General features: G+C 46.0%; 3 protein-coding genes across 5 annotated transcripts; all 3 read right to left on the minus strand.

Annotated features, from left to right (window-relative positions):
- Nucleotides 1–13: 13 nt before the first annotated feature.
- LOC147198551 (uncharacterized) lies at nucleotides 14–3,112 on the minus strand. Its single transcript, XM_086124574.1, has 2 exons — nucleotides 2,935–3,112; nucleotides 14–2,208 (listed from the first exon to the last, which is right to left on the minus strand). The coding sequence occupies exons 1-2, from the start codon at nucleotides 3,110–3,112 to the stop codon at nucleotides 947–949; spliced, it is 1,440 nt and encodes a 479-aa protein (XP_085980700.1). The 3' UTR covers nucleotides 14–946.
- Nucleotides 3,113–7,427: 4,315 nt separating this feature from the next.
- Nucleotides 7,428–11,763, minus strand: ska3 (spindle and kinetochore associated complex subunit 3). The gene is made up of 11 exons (XM_086123934.1): nucleotides 11,554–11,763; nucleotides 11,394–11,455; nucleotides 10,861–11,032; nucleotides 10,075–10,531; nucleotides 9,921–9,982; nucleotides 9,284–9,483; nucleotides 9,079–9,213; nucleotides 8,833–8,961; nucleotides 8,707–8,753; nucleotides 7,979–8,100; nucleotides 7,428–7,721 (listed from the first exon to the last, which is right to left on the minus strand). Exons 1-11 carry the CDS (start codon nucleotides 11,666–11,668, stop codon nucleotides 7,543–7,545), a joined length of 1,680 nt encoding a protein of 559 aa, XP_085980060.1. The 5' UTR covers nucleotides 11,669–11,763; the 3' UTR covers nucleotides 7,428–7,542.
- A 327-nt stretch (nucleotides 11,764–12,090) lies between these two features.
- hcn5 (hyperpolarization activated cyclic nucleotide-gated potassium channel 5) lies at nucleotides 12,091–22,912 on the minus strand. 3 transcript variants are annotated; one of them, XM_086123582.1, is made up of 11 exons: nucleotides 22,008–22,912; nucleotides 19,211–21,898; nucleotides 18,357–18,543; nucleotides 17,546–17,650; nucleotides 17,344–17,481; nucleotides 16,516–16,677; nucleotides 16,346–16,439; nucleotides 15,620–15,747; nucleotides 15,254–15,400; nucleotides 14,912–15,149; nucleotides 12,091–13,063 (listed from the first exon to the last, which is right to left on the minus strand). In XM_086123582.1, the coding sequence occupies exons 2-11, from the start codon at nucleotides 19,432–19,434 to the stop codon at nucleotides 12,897–12,899; spliced, it is 1,590 nt and encodes a 529-aa protein (XP_085979708.1). In that variant the 5' UTR covers nucleotides 19,435–21,898; nucleotides 22,008–22,912; the 3' UTR covers nucleotides 12,091–12,896. The 3 variants fall into 3 exon arrangements, with proteins under 3 accessions (XP_085979708.1, XP_085979709.1, XP_085979710.1); XM_086123583.1 differs by lacking the exon at nucleotides 22,008–22,912 and having other exon boundaries at nucleotides 19,211–21,997; XM_086123584.1 differs by lacking the exon at nucleotides 22,008–22,912 and having other exon boundaries at nucleotides 18,671–19,361.
- Between the last annotated feature and the right edge of the window lie 21 nt (nucleotides 22,913–22,933).

The raw sequence follows: 22,933 nt of genomic DNA on the forward strand, positions 1-22,933 counted from the left end.
AACACTAAGTAGATCCTTGTCACTGCTGCACAGCGTTTATTATTTCAGTCAAGTTGTAGGGTAGGGACCCATACAAGGAAACAGTGCAAATACACATATGAACATGCAGATTTATCACATTTGTCAAAATAAAAACGATGTAGCTTAACAATATGGGTGTATTTGTGTTAAATCCAAAGCATTTATTGCGAAACGGTGAAGTGACAATCAGAATGCTTAGCATCTAATGTGCCCAAAGGAAGACAAAACAATACACATAAACGTTGATGTAGAGTGCAGGAATTAATTCAATAAATGATAAGAAATTTAACATTATGATCTATTTGGTAAGTTCTAGAAAGAGATGTTGTTTGCACGCACCCAGAAGTGGTCAAAAACTAAGCAAGCGTCCCCTGCATTATTCAAACCCACCACTCGATGGCGCTACAACCACATCTCAAAAACTCCCATTCTTGTTGCATTTTTTGGTAGATGAATAGAGGACGAAAGCCGCACAAATATACTGTAATAGTTTTAGGACCCAGAGCGGCTTTCAAGTTCACAAAATTATATCTTTTCACGTTTGAAGCATCCTGCAGGCACCAAAGGCACACTGGACTTCATAAACGACATTATTCTTGTACAGGTACATCACCCGAGCCGAGACATTTACCTGAAAACAGTAGTGTAGTTACATAAATGTGCAGTAGAACAGCAAAGGCTGTTTTTAAAGGGAACTGACGACCCCCACCCCCCAAATTAAAGAAAGAATACATTTTATGTGCCAGCACTGGTCAAAAGACTTTACTCTGATCAATATTATATTTTCAGCTGCAGAACGGAGATGGTGAAAGCTTGCACAGAAATCCGAAAACCGAGGACTGAAACTTTAATCACAACAGACTCAAAGGGTCTTGAGATCGTGCCGAACAAAGTTTCAGTGGAGAATTTCCAGGAATGAACAGGCTCACTCCAGAGGTGCAGCCGAGATACACAAGTTGTTTAAGGCACAAGCTACTTGCACAATCTTGTCAAAAGTCGAAAGGTTGGAGGTGCGCTCTGCAGCCGTGGTGAACGGCCTCTCCACGGGGCCGGTGAGCATGGTGTACCTCCGCCGAACCATGGACACCACCCTCTCCACATGAGCCTGCACACCTGTAGTGTCAGGAGGCGAACCCTCAACCCTCCGACTCTGATCGTCTTGAACGCAACCGGCGATGCCAAAGCGAGCCCCGCGAGCGGCCACGGCATCGGCGATGTCCAGATCGCGGCTGGCCAAAACCACGTCGCCCGGGAGCAGCTTAGACAGAAATCCCGAACTCTCCGCCAGGTTCCGAGGGCTGAAGTTTCCCAGGACGCCCCTGGAAATGAAGGTGACCACGCCCTGCGGGGCCACGCCAATCAGATAGTTCAAGATGTTGCAAGCTGCCGTCGCACCCTGCTCGTTGCCCCGGGCGACCGGTCCCTCGCAGGGCACGGTGAAGCAGTCCACAATGACGGCACAGTCCGGGCAGGAGGAGCGCAGGGCCGCCGGGAGGTTCTTCCGCAGCTCGGCTCGAGAGGGCCAGAAGACGGCGGTGGGGACCAGGGTGGAAGACATGATGCTGACCACGTGATGCACAGTCCGGACCACCGTGCCCACTCTGACGCCGAAGCGATAGGCCAGGTCCTGGTTGCGCAGGTCCAGGCGCAGACGCATGAGCGTGAGCAAAAGCTGTTGAAACTTGGACAGCTTGGCGTTCCTAATCGCGTCCATGTGCGGCGCCAGCAGTAGCATGACCGTCTCCAGCACAAAGAAGTTGGGCAGCCCCGTGTAGAACTTGACCTTCTCGGCATCGTTCCTAAGGAAGTTCTCGGAGAGGGACATCTTCTCCACCGAGTCGCGCAACGCTCGATTCTCCCGCCTGAGTGCTTTGAGGACGTCGTCAAAGTTGACGGAAGATTGCGCGAGCATTTCATCCCCGTCTTCATTCGGAGACTCATCATCATTGTCGTCGTCATCATCTGTTAATGACGACACGCTGCCCTCGATTTTGGCATCCATCGGACCAGGCTCTTCTAGTCCGGATCCGCCCTGGCGCTGCAGGAAGAGCAGCGCATTGGCCGCTTCCACGCGGGCTTCCTGCTTGTCGGGGACCTCGGGTCGACTAGGCTCCTTCATCTCAGGGGAAATGGGCGTGAACACAGAAGGAACATAGTCCGGTGAACGAGGATTCTTCACTTGTTTACCTGCATGAGAACAGAAAAGACACAGGGAAAAAAATGGATAGTTTGGTCATCGAAAATGGTTGCGATGTGATGCAAAAACATTTAGAGCTAATAAAGCACAACCACAACTTTTACAATTTAAAAAGAAATAGAACTTTGAAAGTCAATTAATTCTAGCATTGTGATAATGGATATTTTGCAACATAGTCCAGGTGTGTTACTCATTTATGCTGTGGGCCACCTTGTCGTTGCAATTTTGCGGGCCGTGAAGTGTGAAACAATTAAGATTTTATCACAATTTTCTCCCAAATTATTTTAGAGTGGGTAATCTGGGCCTGTTTAGTTGAACATTCAAGGAGCAAACATTAGAAACACAATCCCGAAACTGTAACGAAAGTTGTATTCAATTCGAAATCACAGCGTGCTGCCAGGTGTAAAATTGTAAGGGCAAAAGTTTTTATATGAAAAAAAAAACCACGGCTACTATCAATAGAAAATAATAAAAACCATGAAGTACGTACGGTAGTACCTGAGCGTGCCTTGTGTCGCGTGACCACGCACTGACTCTGCATTTAGGACAGTGGACCCCCACTGTGATTGTATTACTTTTTATACTAAATGTTTTTTGTTGACATTTAGCAAAAGCTTATGAAGCTGAAACAAAAATTTAGAAGCAAAGAACAACTTGTTGGTACAGAGGTAATAAAACAAAAATAATAAAGCGGGGAGTTAAAATGTAAACACTACCGGAGATAAAATGAGTGCTGCACAACCGGCTGCCGTCGTTGGGTGCCCAGCCCTGGCGGTTAACGGCCGCTATCCACAGTTGCTTCCTCTCGGGGTCCCGCGGGAAGCGGTAGAAGGACAGTCCGGTGCCAGGCGTTCTGCGGTTCCTACAGCCGGCCACCACACACGTGTGAACCATAGCCGGGCCAGGAGAGCGTGGAGCTCGCCTAGCCTAGCCTAGCGCGCTAGCTGCAGCTGGTAGTTGCGGTGGGTGTTTTTGACTCCCAAAATGGTGGCCATCGAGTGAGAGTGCGGAGTGGGAGGGGCGACGTTACTCCTGAACGCCGCGTCGTCGATCGACGTCACAACTTGTGATGAACGACCAAGTACGAGAGGGCCATCAAAATTGTAGAGACACCCCACCGCCCCCGAAGAAAATATAAACACACACGCGCGCGCGCGCACACACACTCGCAGCTATATCGTCATTGCCACTTATTCTCTTATTTCATAAAGTGTGTTGAGCTTTTTCAATTTCTGCAAATAAATGTTACAAATGACAAGATTTGTTTGGAATTTGGAACTTCTGTTGTCAGTGTAAAAATCTTCATAAATACAAGTACATTTATTGTATATATATATATATATACTGTATATTACAAACAAACAATGTACATTTATTACAGAGGGTGACCCCACTGACATGCAATGTTTACACAAATTACATGGCTGTGGACAATGAGGACAACTTGGCAATGTTTTAAGTTGCCAATTTGAAATGTCACTATGAATCATTTTTTTAATATAAATACTTTGCCAAAGAATCTTCAGAAAGAAATCAAAAGTTCAGATTTGTAAAAATGTTTTGGATGAGGGGGTGGTCACTGAAGGTCGTGTCTTCAAGCTGTAAATTTGGATCTAATAAGAACTAATTGGATGCCACGATGTAGGTTCTGCGTACTTATTCATTTTCAGATCACCCAAAACTGTCAACAGTTTTCTTCTGTCACCAAATTCCTGGTCACGTGATGATGGGCGCGATGTCACCATGATGATGTGAAGCCACTGCTGATGTTTCAAGTCATAAAGGCTTTGGTCACATGACGTGAACCTGTTTTCGGAGTCATGGCGACTGAACTGCGGTCATCTAAGGCTACATGAGGCAAATCATAGAGGTTGACGTCGCATCATGGAAGGATAGATGTTTGGAGTCATAAAGGCCGACATTCGAGTTGCGACGGGGCTGGATGTTTGAGAAACAAAAACTCAAGGTTGGGGTCATTGTCAGCAGATAAGAAATTTAACTTGCATATCAGAAGTAGTTTGGTTTTTTTTTTTTTTTTAAACTCTACGAGTACAAGAAACTTTAGATAAGATCTTGAGAGATTGGGCAATGGATTCAAAGTCCAACCCATTTTTTTCCGACGCTACCGACTTTACGAACATGCTCCTCTCCGGGCTCCTGGATGGGCTGAACTTAAGTGACGAGAGGGCATCCAGCGCCTTGGAGAGCGTGGAAAGGTCTCCTCTTGCTAAGGAGGTCTTACAACAGACCCTGCCGTCCGGATCCACGAGGAACGGGAGCTGCTCCGATGCAGCCAGTCCCAGCACTTTGTGTTCGGATGATGACGACATCGGTGCTGCCATCAGGGCCAACTGGAGCTCGGCCAGTCAAGAACTGTGCCAAGAGGAGGATGGCGGTATTGTACTGGAGAGGCTGGGGTCAAACTACTCCAGATTATCATCGGTGGAGCGCAGTGAAAAAATATCCGCCCGCGTCGATTCCCGCAGGGTGTCCACTCGGAAGCCCTCGGATGAAGACGACGGTGGCTCTCCACCGTCCTCCCCCAACTGCATCCGCTTGAATCCAGATATCCAGCAGGCGATAAAAATGGCCTCCATCACCATCTACCAGGGATTAGTCCGCCACGTGGACCGCTACAGTGATTCCGCTCTAAAAGACGGCAACATCGTTTTGTGCATCGATCCCACCCGAAAGCCGCCGCAGAATGAGTTGAGTGTCAAAGTGTCTGCCGACACCTCGGTGTGGAGTGACGCGGAGGGCGCCGGGACGCCTGCCCTGATGTCCCCCAGCGGAAATCTGGAGCTTGCCGTCATAGAAAATGAAGAAGAGGGAGATGCGGTCTCAAAATCCTTAAATCCCTCGCCACAGGGCCAGCTGCCTGGAGACCTGGAAGCTAAATTGGGCTCCTCTCATTGCCAGGAGTTGGGTTTTTTACCCAAGGATTCGAGCCCGGAACTTGAGCCCGGTTCTGATTTGTGCAAGTTTTCATGTCCAGAATTTGAGTCCAACTTGGATATGCGCAAAGATTCAAGCCCAGAACTCAAGTCTGGTTTTGGATTGCACAAGGATGCCGTTCAGGAACCCGAGTTGGGGTTTGATTTGCACAAGGACTGCACCATAGAACCCTCGGATCAGGACTCGGGCCTTCGGGCGTTCTCCCCCACCTCACCGTGTCTGGATGAGGACAACCGGGATGTCGTCGGAGTAACAGACGAAGACGAGAGACGAGACGACGATGCGGCATCAAAAGCGACGAGCCCGTCGCTGCCGGAGGAGCAGAATGCGGAGGAGGCGGCAGACGCTTGCGAGGCGTTCTACCTTCAAGATGAGGAAGAAGCCGATGAGGACGCGGCCTACAAATCCTTCAGCCCGTCACCCCCGGAAGGGGAAGATGCAGATGTGAGGGCGGTCTCGACGTCCGCATGTGAAGATTCGGATCTGGAGCGGGATAATATGGCGCAAGATGAAAATGACCTAGCTCAAGAGGACAAAGTGTCAAAGCCATTGAGCCCATCGCAAACGGAAGCGCGGGGCACAGAAGAAACTACAACCCCGATCTCCGCTGGCCAGGTAACGGACCTTGCGGAAGATGAGGTGGAAATAAAAGACCGGGTATCCGGAGCCATCGGCCCTTCGCCTCACGAGGAGCGGCTTCAAGATTCAACGCCGGTCCTATCTCCTGGCCGAGAGATGGATCAGGTGCAAGATGTTCAACGAGAGAAGGAAACCACATTCAAATCCTTGAGTTCCACACCAACAACGGAGCACAGAGATGACGGCACGCCAGTCTTAACGGCTTCTTGTGAGGGCTCAGATCTTGAAGTTCAAAAAGAGGATGACACCATAGCGGCCAAGTCCTTGAGCCAGCTGTCATCGGAACCACAACAGGAACAGGAAGCGGTCAGGACACCGACACGGATTTCTCCTTGTCGGGATGACTTCCTTGACGAGTACGATGGTGATGTTGAACTTAAATCCTTATCGGCACGAGAGAAGAGCGCAGAGCAACATCTTGACGCGCCCGGGAGCGTTCCGGAAAACGCCGGCGAGGACGACGATGATCCCCGGGCTACCGCGACACCGGATAAAATCTCTCGGGACCCCTTGGAAGATGCTCACGTGACACAAGGCGGCACACCGTCGAGTTTACAGAGCCCGTCGTCCCAAGAGCAACCCAGCAGAGTCTCATCTTTGAGTTCATTAGAGGAGATTGTTATGCATAAAGATTCGGGAGATGAAACGCAGCAGAAAAAGGCCCCGCTTTTCCTGGAGGAGTACTTCAACGCCGCCATGAAGAAATTCTCCAACACTCTACTCGATGCTTTGATTAGTCACCTTGAGAGCTACAAAGATGCCAAAACGGACCTGCCCTTGCCAGTCAGAGTGAAAAGTGAGAAAGCAAATTTTGACTGGAGCCAAGAAGTGGGTGAGACGGAGAACGCGAAGCAAGATGGGGAAAAGTCACCGACGCAGCCTTCGGTCTCGGGATTCACGGGACAGGACGGTCCCTGCGAGACTCTTCAGGCCGGTGTGGGACCAGCTGATATAAGTGGATTTTAAAATCCATCCGACTCCGGTTGAATCACAAAACGGAGGGCTGACAGGACAGGCCAGATGACGTTCACAAGTTTTCCTCAATTTTGTTGGAAATCGTGCTCAACGTTTGTCTCACATACTCACTCGCCATTATTCCAAACTAGGGCCATTCCATTTCCGCTATCTTGAATTAAACGAAAGCCTCACGAGGGTTCTTAGATGCAGAGCACTGCTGTTGAGATGTGCGTACTAAATGGTGAATTGCCCCTTCTGGTTTTAACTCATTCAGTACCAGCCAATTCTGGACCAAGTCCGAAAAGACGTTTAAAAACGTCTTTGGGAGTGGATTAGTTAATGAACGGTCAAGTTCCAAAGGTCAGTTCGACCAGAGCTGTACATCAATAGAAAAAAATATGCTGTTAACTTAACTTGCAGTTTACTATTCACAAATTCACCTAAATAGTGTTTGGTTGTTTGTCTGCGGAAACTTCCAAGCTACGTATTCGCTCAAGAATTTGGGCTCTTTCTATAAGGCGATTCCTGATCCATGGCCACATTTGCCAATGTGTGTACCTCAGACACATTGGCATTGTTTTGAATTCCAAATAAAATCGCAGAAGGAATAATACAATTTCAAAGTTGGAACCTGAAAGTGGCAAGTGGAGAACCAATATACAGAGGTGCATTTTATTCTATACAGGACATTTGCTGGGCATAAAAGTGCAAACGACGCTGCTCTCGAGGCTTAAGAGGTGCCATCTTGTGTGTTTGTATTAATGAGGTGTCACTCATGGGCAGTTCAACACTCGGCTGCACAAGTTGAGCTTGTAGATGGCGTTGTTTCGCACTCCTTCCACGTGCTCCAGCCTCTTCAGCTCGCTCAAGCACAGCAAGTAGACCGGCGCCTTGATGCCCACGTCCGTTATCTTCTTCAGCTCCTCCATCCCGAACTCCCGCGTGTCCTCCCCTGGAGGATCGAGCGTCACATTTCGTTTGAACTACTGGATTCGCTTTTTTTTTTTTTCACGTTTCCCAATTTTTGTCATGTTAGTCTTATTTTTAAAATAGAATGCATTAATTTTCTCGAATATTCTACACGCACTCAAACAAAATTGACACGATGGCGTATTGTTGATTTTCCTGGGGGAAAATTCGATCCATTTTGCAATGACACAAAATGTGGAAAAAGAGGAAATGCTGAAAACTGTTTCTGTACGCACTGACCTGGACACTGGACCAAGTACTGGTTGATGTTGCGGACCGCCTGGTTGAGGTTGTTCAACGTAATCTGCTTCAACCAGGCCGGCAAGCTGCGAAACTCCTGCTTGGACACCGCATTCATACATCTGTGAAAACAAAGGCCCACGCTGCCCATCACGGATTCAAAACAAAGTGTTGACAATCGTTCGTGACAACTCAAACCAGAGTAACTCGGTCACCGCAGAAACAAAACGGGAACGTGAGAATATTCCAATTGGCCATCACTAAAAACACGGAAATGTAACAAACGCCCTAACTTTTTAGTGTCAGACAGAAAACCTAGAAAAAGGAGAACGGCCATCACAAGGCAAACTAAAATGAGAGAATGACACCGTCTATTGCGACACATAAAATTAAGAAGTAGTCCCAATTGTCAATGACCAAAGTAAAATGAGAAAACAAATGCCCGTGAGCGTAGAAATGAAAGTGGAAAAACAAGAACATGCCACGACTACTCCATATTGTACATCGTTAAAGAAATCAATTGAAAAAACAAGCCATTGTAGAAAGTAAACGGGAAGAAATGTTATCACAAAAATAAAACACAAACGAGACGAAAAAATGGCCACGCCATTTTCAGTTTTATTTATTAGCTGTCGGGACTGTCATAAGCCCAATCATGGCAAAAGTTAAAACTAGAAAAAGAAGAAAATGCCACATTCTTAATGACGGGCAGTTTTATTAGACTTTACCTGCTTTTGCGTTCTTTTTTCGGTGGTTTTTGAGACTGCAACACGAGCTACAAAAACAAAATCCACACTTGAACAAGGCAAGACGCAACATGACTTGAAAATAATCGTCTTCAGATGACTGCGCACGTTGCAGATGTCCCGCGTGATGGAGCTGAGATCTGGCATCTTGGGGGTGCTGATCTCGTAGATCTCCCTCGTGGCTCGAGGGGGGCTTAGGTGGAAGTCCGGCGTGGCTTCGTCCAAGTCCGCACTCTCCTGTATTAGGAGAGACGCAGAACACTTGAGATGCAAGACGCCCGCAAAAAGGTCGATGGGCATGTTGGGTAGGGAAAATGCGTCGACCCGAGTGGACTTGGAGGCGGTGGGCAGCACCTGCACGCCTGGGATGCGCAATTCCGGCACGTCGTATTCCCACGCGCGGCGACCGACGACGACGGAACCGTCGCGGGGCGTCTCAAGAAGTGGCATGGAGTGGCTGTCCTTGCTTTCGGCGACCAGGGGCTCACGCTGCAAAAAAATATAATCCACCTGAAGTCAACGGCGCTAGTGTGACGGCCTTGAGATTGATCGGTTGTACCATTTTGCTGCTGAGCAGACGTTTCAAAGACGGAGTTTGGAAGGCCGGCACTTCGGGGGTAACGGGCAGCTGAACGGCGGCGCTCGGAGACGGGGCGCCACCCTCGGCCACGCGTGGCGGCGGGGAGCAATGGCCGTTTGTTTTTTTGATCTTGAACCCCGGCGTGCAGAATACAGGCGGTTCAGGCGACTTCAAATTTTCTACCAATGACGGACACAAAACGCGGAATTATAAAAAAAGTGGTCTGTAAATGTGTTTTGCCAAAGTGACTACAAGCATGAACCGCAAGGTTATTTTAGGAGATGATTGTTCATCGAGCAGTACTGGAATGACGTTTATGAATAATTGGATTGTAAAGCGAACTTCCTTTGTTATTTGTAATCTGAAAAAGACCTAAATTGTCTTCTCAAAATGTGATTTCTTCCTCAAAAATACAAGCTTTTTAAAAAAAAAAAAACACCTAAATAATACTTTTTTTCCAATACCAATATTGTCCCCTCAGAAATAAGACCAAAAAAATTATACAACAATTTCTCAGAATATTGACATTCATTTTCTGAAATGATAGGACTTCTTTTATTGAAAATACACATATCTAAGATCATCTTTGTGATTAAGATTGTTAACATTGTCTTACCTTCTTCTTGTAGACTTTCAGTCAAAGCGGGCACTGGCGGGGCTTGGAGGTCCTGTGCTTGCCTACAGAAGGAACAAGTAGAAAAGTTTTTTTTATTATTATTATTTTTTTTAAACAAGCTGTGGAGAGACATGTTGTGGATTTTTCTTTGTGCCTTTTGTCAGCCGTCTTCTTAAAGAGCTCCATGGTGAAGTCGTTGAAACACATGGTGTCCTCGGACAGGCCCAAGTCTCTCATTTGCGGCGTGCGCAGCTCATCCTCATCCATGCGCAGTGCGCACCTGGGCGTGGGCGGTAGCGGTGTGGGCACGTCCAGGCGGGGGAGGCTCAGCTCGGGTATGGCGGGCTGCTGGCCGCACCCTGAAAACCTCTGGTGGAGATATAGCTCGCAAAGGCCAAAATCGGACAACTTGGGTGTGCTCAATGGGCCGGCCGGGCCCGTAGGCGCCGCGGCCAGAGGCGACGTCGGCAAATTGCTGCAATCCTCTGCCACTTCTTCTTCTTCTACTTCTTCTTCTTCCTGCTCCTTGTCTTCATTGTTGTCCTCCTCCTCCTCCTCCTCCTCCTCCTCCTCGTTGTCAGCCGACTCTTCCTCCATTGTTGCATCTTCAGCTACAACAGTTAAAGTAGGTCTGGTTTAATTTGAGTTGCAATACAATACAAATAAATGGAAAGAGGGACATTTTTCAAAGAGAAAGCACTATTTATCTCACATTATCTAGGAAAACAAATACTCACACACAAATCTGCTATTTTATTTTAAAGCCAAATTCCTCAGCTATATGTTTTATAGGATTTTTTTCCCCCATAAAGCTCTTGGTTGAATTTCAAATGGTTCCAACTTTTTGAATCGTTTGACTTAATTTTACACGTTTGAAAGAGTTAAGATTGTCAAAATGTGAACAAAATAATTTCTTTGTATATCTGTGATTATTACTTACCGTGAGACGAGCATGCATCTGTGGAATTTTGGTATGCGTAATCTTCAAAGTGTGCCGTGAGCTCACGCACATCGTGGGCGACCTTGCTCTGCATGGCCCTGCAGGCGTGGATGAAGGAGTCCGTGTCTGTTTTGTGTGCTTTCTGCTTACTCAGCTCATCTTGCAGCTGACCCTGCAAGCCAAAAACACTTCTCAATCCTTTGACCCGTGTCTATGTATGAATTACATCTTTTCTACAGAACCAATGTCTATTTTAGAACATACCTCCTGCATTTACGACAGTAGGCTGCCTCTTCCAGAAGTGACTATCTTCTGGCTTCTAATTGGCAAAAATAGCCTCGAGGAGGTGACAAGCGTCGAGCCTTTCAATGTGTTTTTAGTTCTTTTTTTTTTTTACTCCGGAAAATGTATAAACTCTTTAAGAAATACCGGGAAATATATATTTTAAGTACCACTGCGATCAAGAACGTAAGGCATGAAAAACGTCTGATTAAAAATAAGTCATTTTGTTTGTTTGTTTTGCTTTGCTTTACCTTGAGGCCCAAAACATCACAGTTTACGTCGTGACAGGCTCGCATGCCTTTCGCTGCTGCTTCTGGCCGGCAAAAAGAAAACAAGGCCTTATATCATAACCATGTTGTTGGCTTATTTGTGTCGAATGTAAAGATGCGTCGGGAATGTGATCCAACTGACCGCAGTCTGCATTGCCATGGCGATAGTTGAAGGTCTGCTGTAGCTGGGCCGTCTCCGTTTCCAGCGTCCAACACAACTTCTTCAACTTGGCGAAAAACTCCGACTTGAGGTCCATTTTCGAAGCGCTAATGTTCACATAAATGCGAGACAAAAAAAAAACAACTCCACACGTGGAATGCTGGCGTGAGGTAAATCGATACAGTATTTCGTTTTTGGCGCCTCTGCCTCCAACCCGGAAGAATTGCTTCTTCTTCGTTGCTTGAAGTGTTTTTTTTTAGGGGGGGGCGGGGAGGTTGCGCCCCTATTGGCCGTGCGTATCGACGTGTGAGAAGGCGTGGGAATGTCCGTGCGTGCGCGTGTGCGTGTGTGTCTGTGTGTGTGTGTCAGCGTCCACGAGCGTGCGTGCGTGCGGACAGTGTCCAGCCTGTGGTTGAACTCCCATTTATTTATTTATTTGTGTATTTACTGTAACCCAAAATAGTTTGTGCCATCTGTGCAGGTTTTCCATAGAGACGGCAACATTCTGGAGGGAACAGAGAGTGTTTGATGGTCTTTATTGATTATTATTGCTGTGATGACTAAAATGAGGGATACATCGAAAACAGGGGTGAGCAGAGTACGGTCATCTTATTATGGCAACTCTGAAAATTTGTGACACTCGTAAATCATCATACCACTGCATTTTGCATTCTAACTTTTATTTTCTTATCCAAATGAACACTTTTACTTATACATCATTAAATAAAGTGAGAATTGCTATTTCTATACTGTATAGTAATATTGGAAAGAAATGATCAAATAAAAATATTTATACAAGTTATGATTTTAAATGGATTCTTTTACGTAGACATGATTTACTTTAAATCTCGTCTATGAGCAGTCAGTCCTAAGTGTCTGCACTGTAAACCAAATGGCAAATGGGCTACCAATTATATCGTGCTTTTCTACATCAGATACTCGAAGCGATTTACACTTTTAACCTCATTCACCCACAGATGATACAGCATGTGAAGGAACCATGGGTTCAGTATCTTGCTCAAAGACACCTCGACGTGGTTGCAATAGCTGGGGATTGAACCACCAACATCTGGGTTGGGAGACAACTCCTCTCCCACTGACAATTATGTTTGCAGATAATTTTTCATGTCGGCAAATATATTTTGAACATGTTCAAAATATTTCTAAATGGGCCATAATTTGCTGTCACAGCACTTTGCAACGTTGCTATGTTTCAATCCATTATGGCAGTCACCATCCAGGTGGCCTTTGAGTACAAAGCCCCCCCTCCCCCCACCCAGTGTATATTAGCATAATATTTTACACTATCTGATCCAGCTGCTTCCTCACGCAAATGCTGCATCCAGCTCCACCATCTTGTCCAAATCCTTGCGCACGTCCGGGTAGGCCTGCAGTACCTCCTGAAAGTCATCCCAGGACAGACTGAAACACTGGCAGTCGGTGAGCGCCTTCACCATAGCCAGATGTTTGCCTCTGGTCAGCACGCATGCCTCTGCTCACCACGCGCACACATGTGCACATGCACGCGCACACACACACACACACACACACACACACACACACACACACACACACACACACACACACACACACACACACACACACACACACACACACACGCACGCAGGGCAGAGTCACAGTTAATGAGCAAGAATTCATGGGCAAGCAGAATTGACAATTAATCCCAAATTAGAGGAATAAAAATGAATAAATAAACAAATAAATAAATAAGTAGACACCCCCCCCCCCAATGTGGAAAGTCTGCTAAGCTGGGAGAAGGACTTAAAAGCTGAGAATTAAATAAATCCCCCCCTAACTGGAGATGATGCAATGTTTACTTTGTGTTTAAAAGATGCTCACATCAGAACTGCTTGCATCTGATGAATTCCAGAGTCCACTAGTTGTGTTCTGTACACTGATTAAATGTGTTTACATTATGAAGACAGATTTATATCATCATCATTTACCTGATTTTGTACATGTTTTTATGTATCTACACTTTATCTGTAGATGTTTCTATATCAGTGTCAGTTTAGAATTTCTTTTGTATCTGTACCTTTTTCTGTGTCTGTATTAGTTTCATGTGAAGCCGTAATCACTCTTTGGGTGTTTTTCCGATAAACGGCGACATCACAAATGCTAATGTCTTTTCACCCTCCGAAACTGCAGGGGGCACTACATCCCCATAGGGTAACAAATGAATTTACACGATACAGTACTTGGTTTTCATCCGCTTCCGAAAAAATCTTTTTGTATGACAACAACAACAGCAGGAAGAACATGCCGGTGGGGAAGATAATCCATGAGAACCTGCTGTTCACTTTCTCAAATCACAGTTGCATTTGAGGATTATTACGGAGTTTAGCTGGAAACTATTTGAAAAGAGACAGATGATGATGCAAAGATTTGAACATGTTTCACACGACATGACACACAAATTCACCCCTCGCCTCAAATAACTGCGGGATAAAACATGATCTAGCAATCTGGACTATCCTGTGTCCTGGAGCAGGAGGGATGTTTCCACATCTGTACCTGTGCATTTTTCTGTTCATGACTCTGTTCCTATAGCTGTAGCTGTACCTGTTTTTGCATAATCTAGAACCATTTCTTTATTGGTTTCTGCATCCGTCCCTGTTTCTGTATCCATTTCTGCCATTGTACTATTTCCTGTTTCTATTTCTGTACATGCATCTGTAACTGTACTTGTTTATGTATGTTTCTACACCAGTTCTTGTATATGTTCCTGTAACTGTATCTGTAGTGGTTCTTATTGTATGTGTCTGTGCCTTTCTTCACATGTATGTAGCTCCATCTGCATCTGCATCTGTTTTTGCATTGGTTCCTGTTTTTAAATCTGTTTCTGTATGTTTCTATGCCGGTACAAATACCTGTATGCCCCTGTACCTACACCTGTAGTCATACTTAAGTCCGTGCCCGTGCCCGCATCTCTTTCTGGATCCGTATCTGGTTTTTTTTTTTGTTCCGTTTCCGATTCTGTGACTTTCTCTAAAAGTGTCTACAGCTTTTCTCATACTTAAACAGATATTTGTTTCTGTATGTATTTCTGTATCCAGACCCGCTCCCGTACCCGTGTCTGTACATGCTCCTGTTTCTGTATCTATATCCATAACTGTATGTGTTATCCGTTCCTGTACCTATATCCGGTTCTGTATCTGTGTACTTTCCTGTACCTTAACCAGTTTGTGTGTTTGTATGCGTATGTGTATTTGTATCTATACCTGCATCCACACCTGTACCCATGTCTCTGTTTATGTACCCCTAAAACATGTCACAGTTTTGTAAACCCTGCTGTAAAGCCCGAGTGATCCAAGTGTACCTCCAAAGAAGTCTCCGTCGCAAAGCTCCCTGCGGAAGTCATCGTTCTCCTCCAGCACCTGGCCGTGCTCGATGAAAAACATGCGGTCTCCCGGCGCGTTCTCCCGGATGATGACGTCGCCCTCCTGGTACACCTCGTAGTCCAGCCTCTGCACGATGCTAATGATCACATTTTCGTCTTTGTTCCGGAACAATGGCATGTTCCTGAGCAGGCGGCTGCACATCACTGTCAGGATTTGCTAGGGGGGAAAAAAAAGTCCAAAGGGAAATTGTTTAGTCGTTCGGTGGAGCTACGGCATGTGTAGGTTGGCGGGTAAAGGAGAAGATGGCTTATCGTCGTTACCTCCCTTAAGGCGGACGACACGGTGTGCATGACCTCCTTCGCGTCGAACCATTTCCCTCCGTAGCGTGCCTGGTAGTAGTTGGTGATGCGCAACTGCAGCTCCGGCGGGAGTTTCATGAAGGCCATGTAGTGCTCCAAGCGGCTCATCTGGGAAGACGGATCTACTTTCACTTCGAATAACAGACAACACTCTACAAGCACTGCTACCTCAACTCGTTTCTGTTTCTTTCGGCTTGTCTGCATCTTAAGCTTTTTTGTTTACCCGTACCTCTTTCTGTGCTCGTACCAGTACTCGTTTCAAAAGATGTTGTGTTATCTCAATCATCTTTTTTCGGATATCGCTGAAAATGAAAAAGCATTGTGTACCTTGCTCTTGTACTCCTTGGCAGCGGGGTCAGTGTTGGCGATCATGGCAGTGGCATTGGCCACCAGCACCGTGTACATCAAGCATCCGGACACCATGCTCACCATAACGATCCACATCTCCACATAATCTACAACCACAACATTGCATTACAGACACAACTACAGGCTACGTTTTCTTTTTGGGGCGATTCATCTAGGCCACAAAAAGAAACTGCTCAGGATGTCGTACTTTCAGGAGGTCCTGGTAGATTTGGAGACGGCGTAGCGGGGTTTGCATCAAAACCTTTTGATTCCAGGAAGACTCAAACTCGGGGAGTGGTACATTTGAGAGCTTCAGGAACCTTTAGGGATGAATCTGAATGGAACATTTGAGTTCCGGAAACTACAAGTACCATGAACTTAAGGTTCCTGGAAGCTTTGAAGGGCCATTGTCTAGCCGGACTGCAAAAAATACTTTATGAGATTAGTTATTGGGTAATTGATCACAGCCTTAAGGAAGACCCTAAAACAGACAGTAGTTTTAAGAAATCCAGGAACCGCTGGTGCAGGGTCTTCAGTACCGAATGATCAGCAGCGGTAGGCAGCATAAACTACAAGTTTCAAGAACTACAAGTATCAAAAAGTAACATTTGGCGGATCACTAAATGTTTGGACCATGGCATTTTTTTTTAAACTTCCAGTGAGGATTACTGTGAGGTTTCTAAGTAATATACAGTATGTACGCACTGGTTGGAGCATCCATGGATCCATACGACAGCGCGATCATCTGGGAGAGGGCTCGGAAGACCCCCCAGGAGTACTTTACAATGACCGTGGCATTCTGGAACAAACCATTTGAAATCCTAATGAATGAGAAACATGTTGGCTGCACTGGATGAGTCAAACATGGAGCGTACCATCAAGTTCTCCTTGCGCACCCAGCAGTCTGTGGGGAACTCTTCCAGCATGGGCACAAAGTACTGGATGCAACCATTCCAGTGGCACAGCAGGAAGATCATCATGAACAGGGACAGGATGCGGAAGAACAGGCGCACCACCTCTAAGTTTGCATTGGATACCTAAGGAACAGGTCAGGAACAGGAACGTTTCAGCTCTAAACATACGAGATGATAAACCTTTTGTGACAGAAAGGTCCCAGAACCTTTGAAGAACCGTTTTGTGTTTGGGTCACAGTAACTATTGTCGAAATTTATTAACTGGGTAATTTAGTGGGCCTGAAAGTAGACTGTGCTACTGGGATAGTACGTTGTACTTTCAAAAGGTCCAGGAACATTTCATTACTGAACATATCCGATTGGAAAGTTTGAAGTCTAAGAACTGAAAGCCCCTGGAACCTTTCAATGACCGTTTTGTGTTTGGACCACATGAACTATTGTCTGAATTTAGTTTCTGTGCATTTGATCAGCCCTAAAATAAAACCTTGGTAGGGACGGAGTATGTTTGAAACGTCTGGGAGCCTTTCAGGCTTGGTCTGCAGTGCAGATCTTTAATTCCAGGAACTACAAGTACCCAGAATGAAACGTTTCTGGAACTTTTAGAGGACCACTGTGCAGTGGTCGGGCGACAGAAACCACTGTCTACATTTAGTTCTATAGTTACTAAATAATTCATCGAGGGTAATTAAGACGCTGCACTTTTGAGAGGTCAGGGACCTTTGGGGCTCTAAATTTAGAGGATATATACCAAGAACCTCTTGCGCGGAAAGAGTCACAGAGTCCACTTACTTTCTCCACCTCGTTGAAGAAGCGGACCAGCCTGGACACCCGTGCCAGCCGTATGAGACTGAGGATGCGCACAAACATGAGGATCCTCATCATCCTGGTGGTCTTGGAGGGGTTGTCATCGCTGTGGTAATGTAAGTCCTAAACATAAGCACACACGATTATCATCTGATGTTTGCATTCTTATAATGATGCTTCCGATTACCGCAAAGAGCAGAATGTATCCAATGGGGAAGGCGGCGATGACGTCAGGGATGAACCATGTCCTCAGGTAGCACACTCGGATCTGCTTGATGTCTAAAATTGCTTCCTGGGGGGAAAACAAACGCCAGATAGAGAAAGATAGTCTTTGAAAGTCGATTTCTATTTACACTTGTAAGTTCAGAATCTTCCAAAGTTAGATGGTTCATCATTAGACTTTCTTTCACATGTCAGTGATTCCAAAAATGCGATTGACATGGAAGGATTAAAACACTGGCGCCAAAAACTTCAATGTTGCCATAATCGACAACAGTCCGAATTATGCTAACGCAGTATTAAAGTCATTATTACAGCAAATATTGATATGAAAAATAGTTATAGGCCGTTAAAAAAACAAAAAAAGTCTGTAACCTCAAGAATGTCATATGTCGGTCCCGTTGTAAACTGGAGAGCCTCTGTAAATTTTACGAGATGTCCGCCGCCCACATTTGCATCCCAACAGTGAGTTGAGACTCACTGATGTGGAGCATCTGTAATCCCGGCGATTGTGCCGGGCCTTGTCGTCTGTCTCCTGACTCCATAACACAGATTAACAAACCCAGTCACGGAGATCATGCAGCAGATCCCTGCACACTGACGTGAGAGTTGCTAAGCTGGGTTTTCATCCGTTCACCTTTTGTGACATCCAGCCGGCCAATCACCGGAGACCCATCTGCACTCGGTATCGTGCGCACATGCTTACACACGCACTAGTTTGAGCAATCATTTTATAACCTTCTCATTAGGCACAAACAGTCGGCGGGCGGTCCCCTCACCTCTCCGTTCTCGCTGATGATGCCCATGCGGAAGTTGAGCGCCACGTCGATGAGGAAGAGTGTGTCTGAGAAGACGTTAAAGCCTTCCCAGGCCAGCCCGCTGGTGCCATCCAGGAAGGCGATCTCCATGGGGATGCCGATTAAGTTGAGGAAGGTGATGGCCATCATGCCCATGATGTAGTAGCTCCTGTGGGAGGGGGAACATCATTAAAAAGGGAAGTGCAGGCTGTGTTAAGCGCACATACACACACACACACACACACTGTGTATGTATCTATTACAAAGGCTCAAACAACTGCGTGTGATCACCTTACTTGACTAAAAAGAAGGCTGCAGGGGAGTCATGTTCATCCAACGCTTTCTTCCTGGAATTGGTGTCCCACAGTGTTCCTGAATGTCCCCCTCACACGCAGCTATTATTAACACCTCAGCTTTATTAATAGCATAAAAAGTCTGCCTGCTCAGCATATATTGCTCCAAATGGGAATTGCAGCATTGCATTGCTTCCGCATGTCAAAACGAGCGGCGCTTGACTTCTTTTTACACTTGCGTGACACTTGAGAATGTTAATAATTGAGGCGCTTTGTCGCGGCGGTGTCTCTTTCCTTCTTAAGTGTCAGATTTAGACGGTGGACGTCTTTTGACCCGCGTATGACACCACGATCAACATGGAAGTATAATGAGATATGTCAAACTGATGGATGGATGGATGTTGGATGCGTAGGTAGCTGGATGGGCGGATGGGAAGAGTATAGAAGGGCGGAGTGGCGAATGTGGGAGTGATGTGCGCATAGATGGATTGATGGCAGTTGGATGGATGGACGGCTGGATGGCTGGATGGAGCGCGCGTTTACCTCATGAGGCTGAACGGATGTATGACAAAGACGCCGCTTTGCAGCTGCCGCATGCACTGCTTCTCCACGGCCACCTCGCTTCCATACATGTAGAGCGATTGCCGGTTCTGCTGAGGCAACAGCAGCGCCCGCCATCCGCAGGGCGCCCGCTCGCATCCCGCCGCCGCCGACCCCCGAGAGCTTAATCTCTGCATGGCAGCCGCGGCATGACTCGTTCGCCTCATCGGTCCATCCCGCCTCGACTTCCTTGAGTTGTTCTTCCAGTTGGTGTTGTCGTTGCGGTTCTGGTTATTCTTCGAGTTCTTGTCAGGGTTATTTCGAGTCCTCTCCTTCTAGTTCTCTTGAGTTATTCTGGCTTTGGTTGTTGTTGTTCCTTGTTATAGTTTTTCTCGTTATGTCTTCATGTTCTAGTTATTTGTCGTTAGTTTCTTACTCCCCGTTATTTTCGTCTTGTGATTATTTTTCTTCCAGTTCTTCTCTCTCTTCTTCAATTTCTTTTTTTTTCTACTTGTACTTTTTCTCTTCCTTTTCGTTCTCGTGGTTATTCTTGATCCTGGTCTAGTTCTTCTTACGCTTCTTTTTCATCTGTTTTTTTTCTTGTTCCTCTCGTTGGTGTTCTTATTCCTTTTCTTGTTCTAACTCTTTGCCTTCATTCTCTTCTGACAGTTCTTGTTCTTCTTGTTGTTGTTCTTGATTTTTGGAGCAATGCGTTTCAGCTAGTTTGCTTTTGTTAATCGTGCTAGTCTAAGGACCCCCCCCCCCCCACCCCGCCCCCAAATCATCTTGTTCTTATTCCTCTTGTTCTTCTTGTAGTTCCTCTTTCCGTCTTTCTTGCCTCCGTCCCAACTACTTTTCCCTTGTCGAGCTCAACCTTAATGAAGCCGTGTGGAGGAGAGGCGAGCAAGGATGATACCCGCCTTCATCCCTCCCTCTCATCCTCTCTGCCCCCCCCTCTCTCTCTCTCTTTATTTCTCCACCTCCCGTCTTCCTTTTCTCTCTGCGCTCATCAACTATTCACGATGTCACTTTTGTCCTCCATGAATCATGCCAAGAGGCTAAAGTCCACGTCACATTCATTCCTCGGGCTTCCGGTGCGCACGTGTGTGTCTTGATTGATGGCTCGATCACAGGTGCGACGGATGGACGTTCGCGTGACGGCTGGATGATGAATTGTGAATAGGCTGGAATTTGGTGGGTTCGCGAGTGGACGGAGGTGGAATGGATCTTGTACGTGTGTATTATTTCTGTATTAAGTTTTTGTGCGCGTGGTCACGTGCACGTGTGTGCAATGGAAGCTCGTGTGAATGTGTTGGTGTCATGTGTGTGTAGAGCAGCGAGTTCAGTCTGGGAAATGACATTTCCATCTTTTCTATTTGGGATGTAATGAAACACTGTCTTTGTTACCTGAGCCCTCGGTGCCAACTCTGTTTGGATTTCTTTCACTTTATTACCACCACAACAAGACACACAGTTAGGGATACGAGTGCGCACGCGCGCGCGCGCGCACACACACGCACACGCACACACACACACACACACTATGGGTTATTTCATAATGTTTGTTTTCGCTTGGACGGATTTTATGCAGCTGTGTTGAAAGGAGGATTAACGATGGGGGCATGTCAGTCAAAAAAATGTAAATGAACGCGTTGACTTAGTAGATTTTGCTCGATTCTGGTTTTGATAGTAATGCTACATCGATGCTTTCAGCAGCAACTCGAGAAAAAGCAAGAAATGCGAGACGTCATTCGGGCCAGAGCAGAAGACGACAGGTGTGCTTCAATCCAGACCAAATGACATAATCGATTCAGACCAGAGCAGTCGAGCTCAGGTGCTTGTCAGACCAGAGCAATAGATTCCGGTTATGACTCAAAGCAGGTTGCCTAATGAGTTATCCAGACTGTAGCAATCAAGCTCAGGTGTGATTCAAAGCGGCCCAAATCTCACCAATGGGGAATTCCGATGAAAGCAAGTAATTCAAAGAGCAGGTGAGACCAGAGCAGTCGAACCTTTGTGTGATTCCAGATGAAGTGACAGTGGATTCCAATGAGAGCAAGAGATTTGAGGAGTGATTCAGACAAGGGCAAATGATCCGTGGCGCAAATCAGAGCAGAATAATGGATCCGAGGTGTCCTTCAAACCAGATCTACAGAGGTGGATTGACAAATGATATTATAGTGCTACTTCAACAAAGTCGAGTGATTAAGACCACAATAATTGAGCCCAGGTATAATTGTGACCATAGCAAGTGATCCATAGTGACATTCGTAACAGACCAAATTACATACAAATCGATACTGGGTGTACTTCGAAAGAGACTGATTGACTTAAATGGGTAATTCCAACACAAAAGAGTGAGTCAGACCAGAGTTACAGAGCCAAGGCCTGCTTCAAACCAGGCCAAAAAGCTCATTCCTGTCATAAATTGAGTTCTTCAGACCAGAGCAAGCGATTGTGAGAGATTCACCTTCCTTATGTCCTTTTAAATTTCTATGGGTGTCAGATTCATAGTCAGTGTGCATAGCCACATTTGCAGACTTTCCTTTTGTTGCCATTTCCACTGATGTTCAGTCCAAGTTTGGCTTCATTTTGTCAGGCTTTATCGTCACGGGAGGCAATTTGTTGGCGGTAAATGTTAATCAGCAAGCTTGGAGAGACACAAGAGCAGCTGCTGATTCTGTAAAAAGCCTTTGAAAAAAAAACATGGAAGGTAACATGAGGACTTTGCAATGTCTTTCGTCGAGTGTTGCAAAAAAAAAAAAAAGGTGAATATCTGCAAATAATGCGCTTTGCTTACTTGTTTGTTTAAGCAGGGCACAGCTGCCGGGGAGAATGACTCAGGTCTTCTGCTTGCTTACGCCTGGATTTTTTTTCTTTTGCTGACGCACAGCGTGGACATGTGCACGCGCGCACACACACACACACACAAACATGCATTTTTCATATTTCAATACTCCCGAGTCTGCCCCCTGTTCTATATTTTTCATCCAGCAGCAGCAACCAATTTTAAGACACAGATATACAGTACACAGATGTGGTCAGCTAAAGTACAGAATCATGCATCTTGCATTGTCGTTTTTGGGATTTATTTTACTGTATTTTCTTTAGTATTTTCCTGTATTTTGAGTACTTAACTAGTAGGATTTAACTATGTTTTTTTTTATAATTATTCAATTCATGCATCTTAGCATCCATACATCTACCCATTTTCTAATCGGCTTACCCTCACGAGGGTCGCAAGCGTGCTGGACCCTATCCCAGCTGTCTTCGGCCAGCAGGCGTTGTACACCCTGAACTGGTTGCCAGCCAATCGCAGGGGACACAGAGACGAACAACCATTCACACTCACTATCACACAATGGGACAATTTAGAATGTTCCGTTAACCTGCCATGCATGTTTTTGGAATGAGGGAGGAAACAGGAGTACCCAGAGAAAACCCACACTGGTACCAGAAGAACTCGCATACTCCAGACAGGAATCGAACCCTTGACCTCTGCACTGTGAGGCGCACGTGGTAACCAGGCGACCAATGTGCATGTTAAATTGCTCCATGTACAGCACTTTGTATGCAGCGATGGCTGTTTGAAAGTGCTCTATAAATACTGTTGACTTGACTTGACAATGTGCCGCCCGCATTTTAGCACACTAAATTAAATTTTAATGTAATTGAATAATTATTTAAATGTATATACTCGAGTTTTTTTTGTCACATGTCATTTTT

The sequence above is a fragment of the Hippocampus guttulatus genome, chromosome 11 (genome assembly GCF_054856545.1).
Source record: "Hippocampus guttulatus isolate MCC_2025c chromosome 11, RoL_Hgut_1.0, whole genome shotgun sequence".
Lineage (NCBI taxonomy): Eukaryota > Metazoa > Chordata > Actinopteri > Syngnathiformes > Syngnathidae > Hippocampus > Hippocampus guttulatus.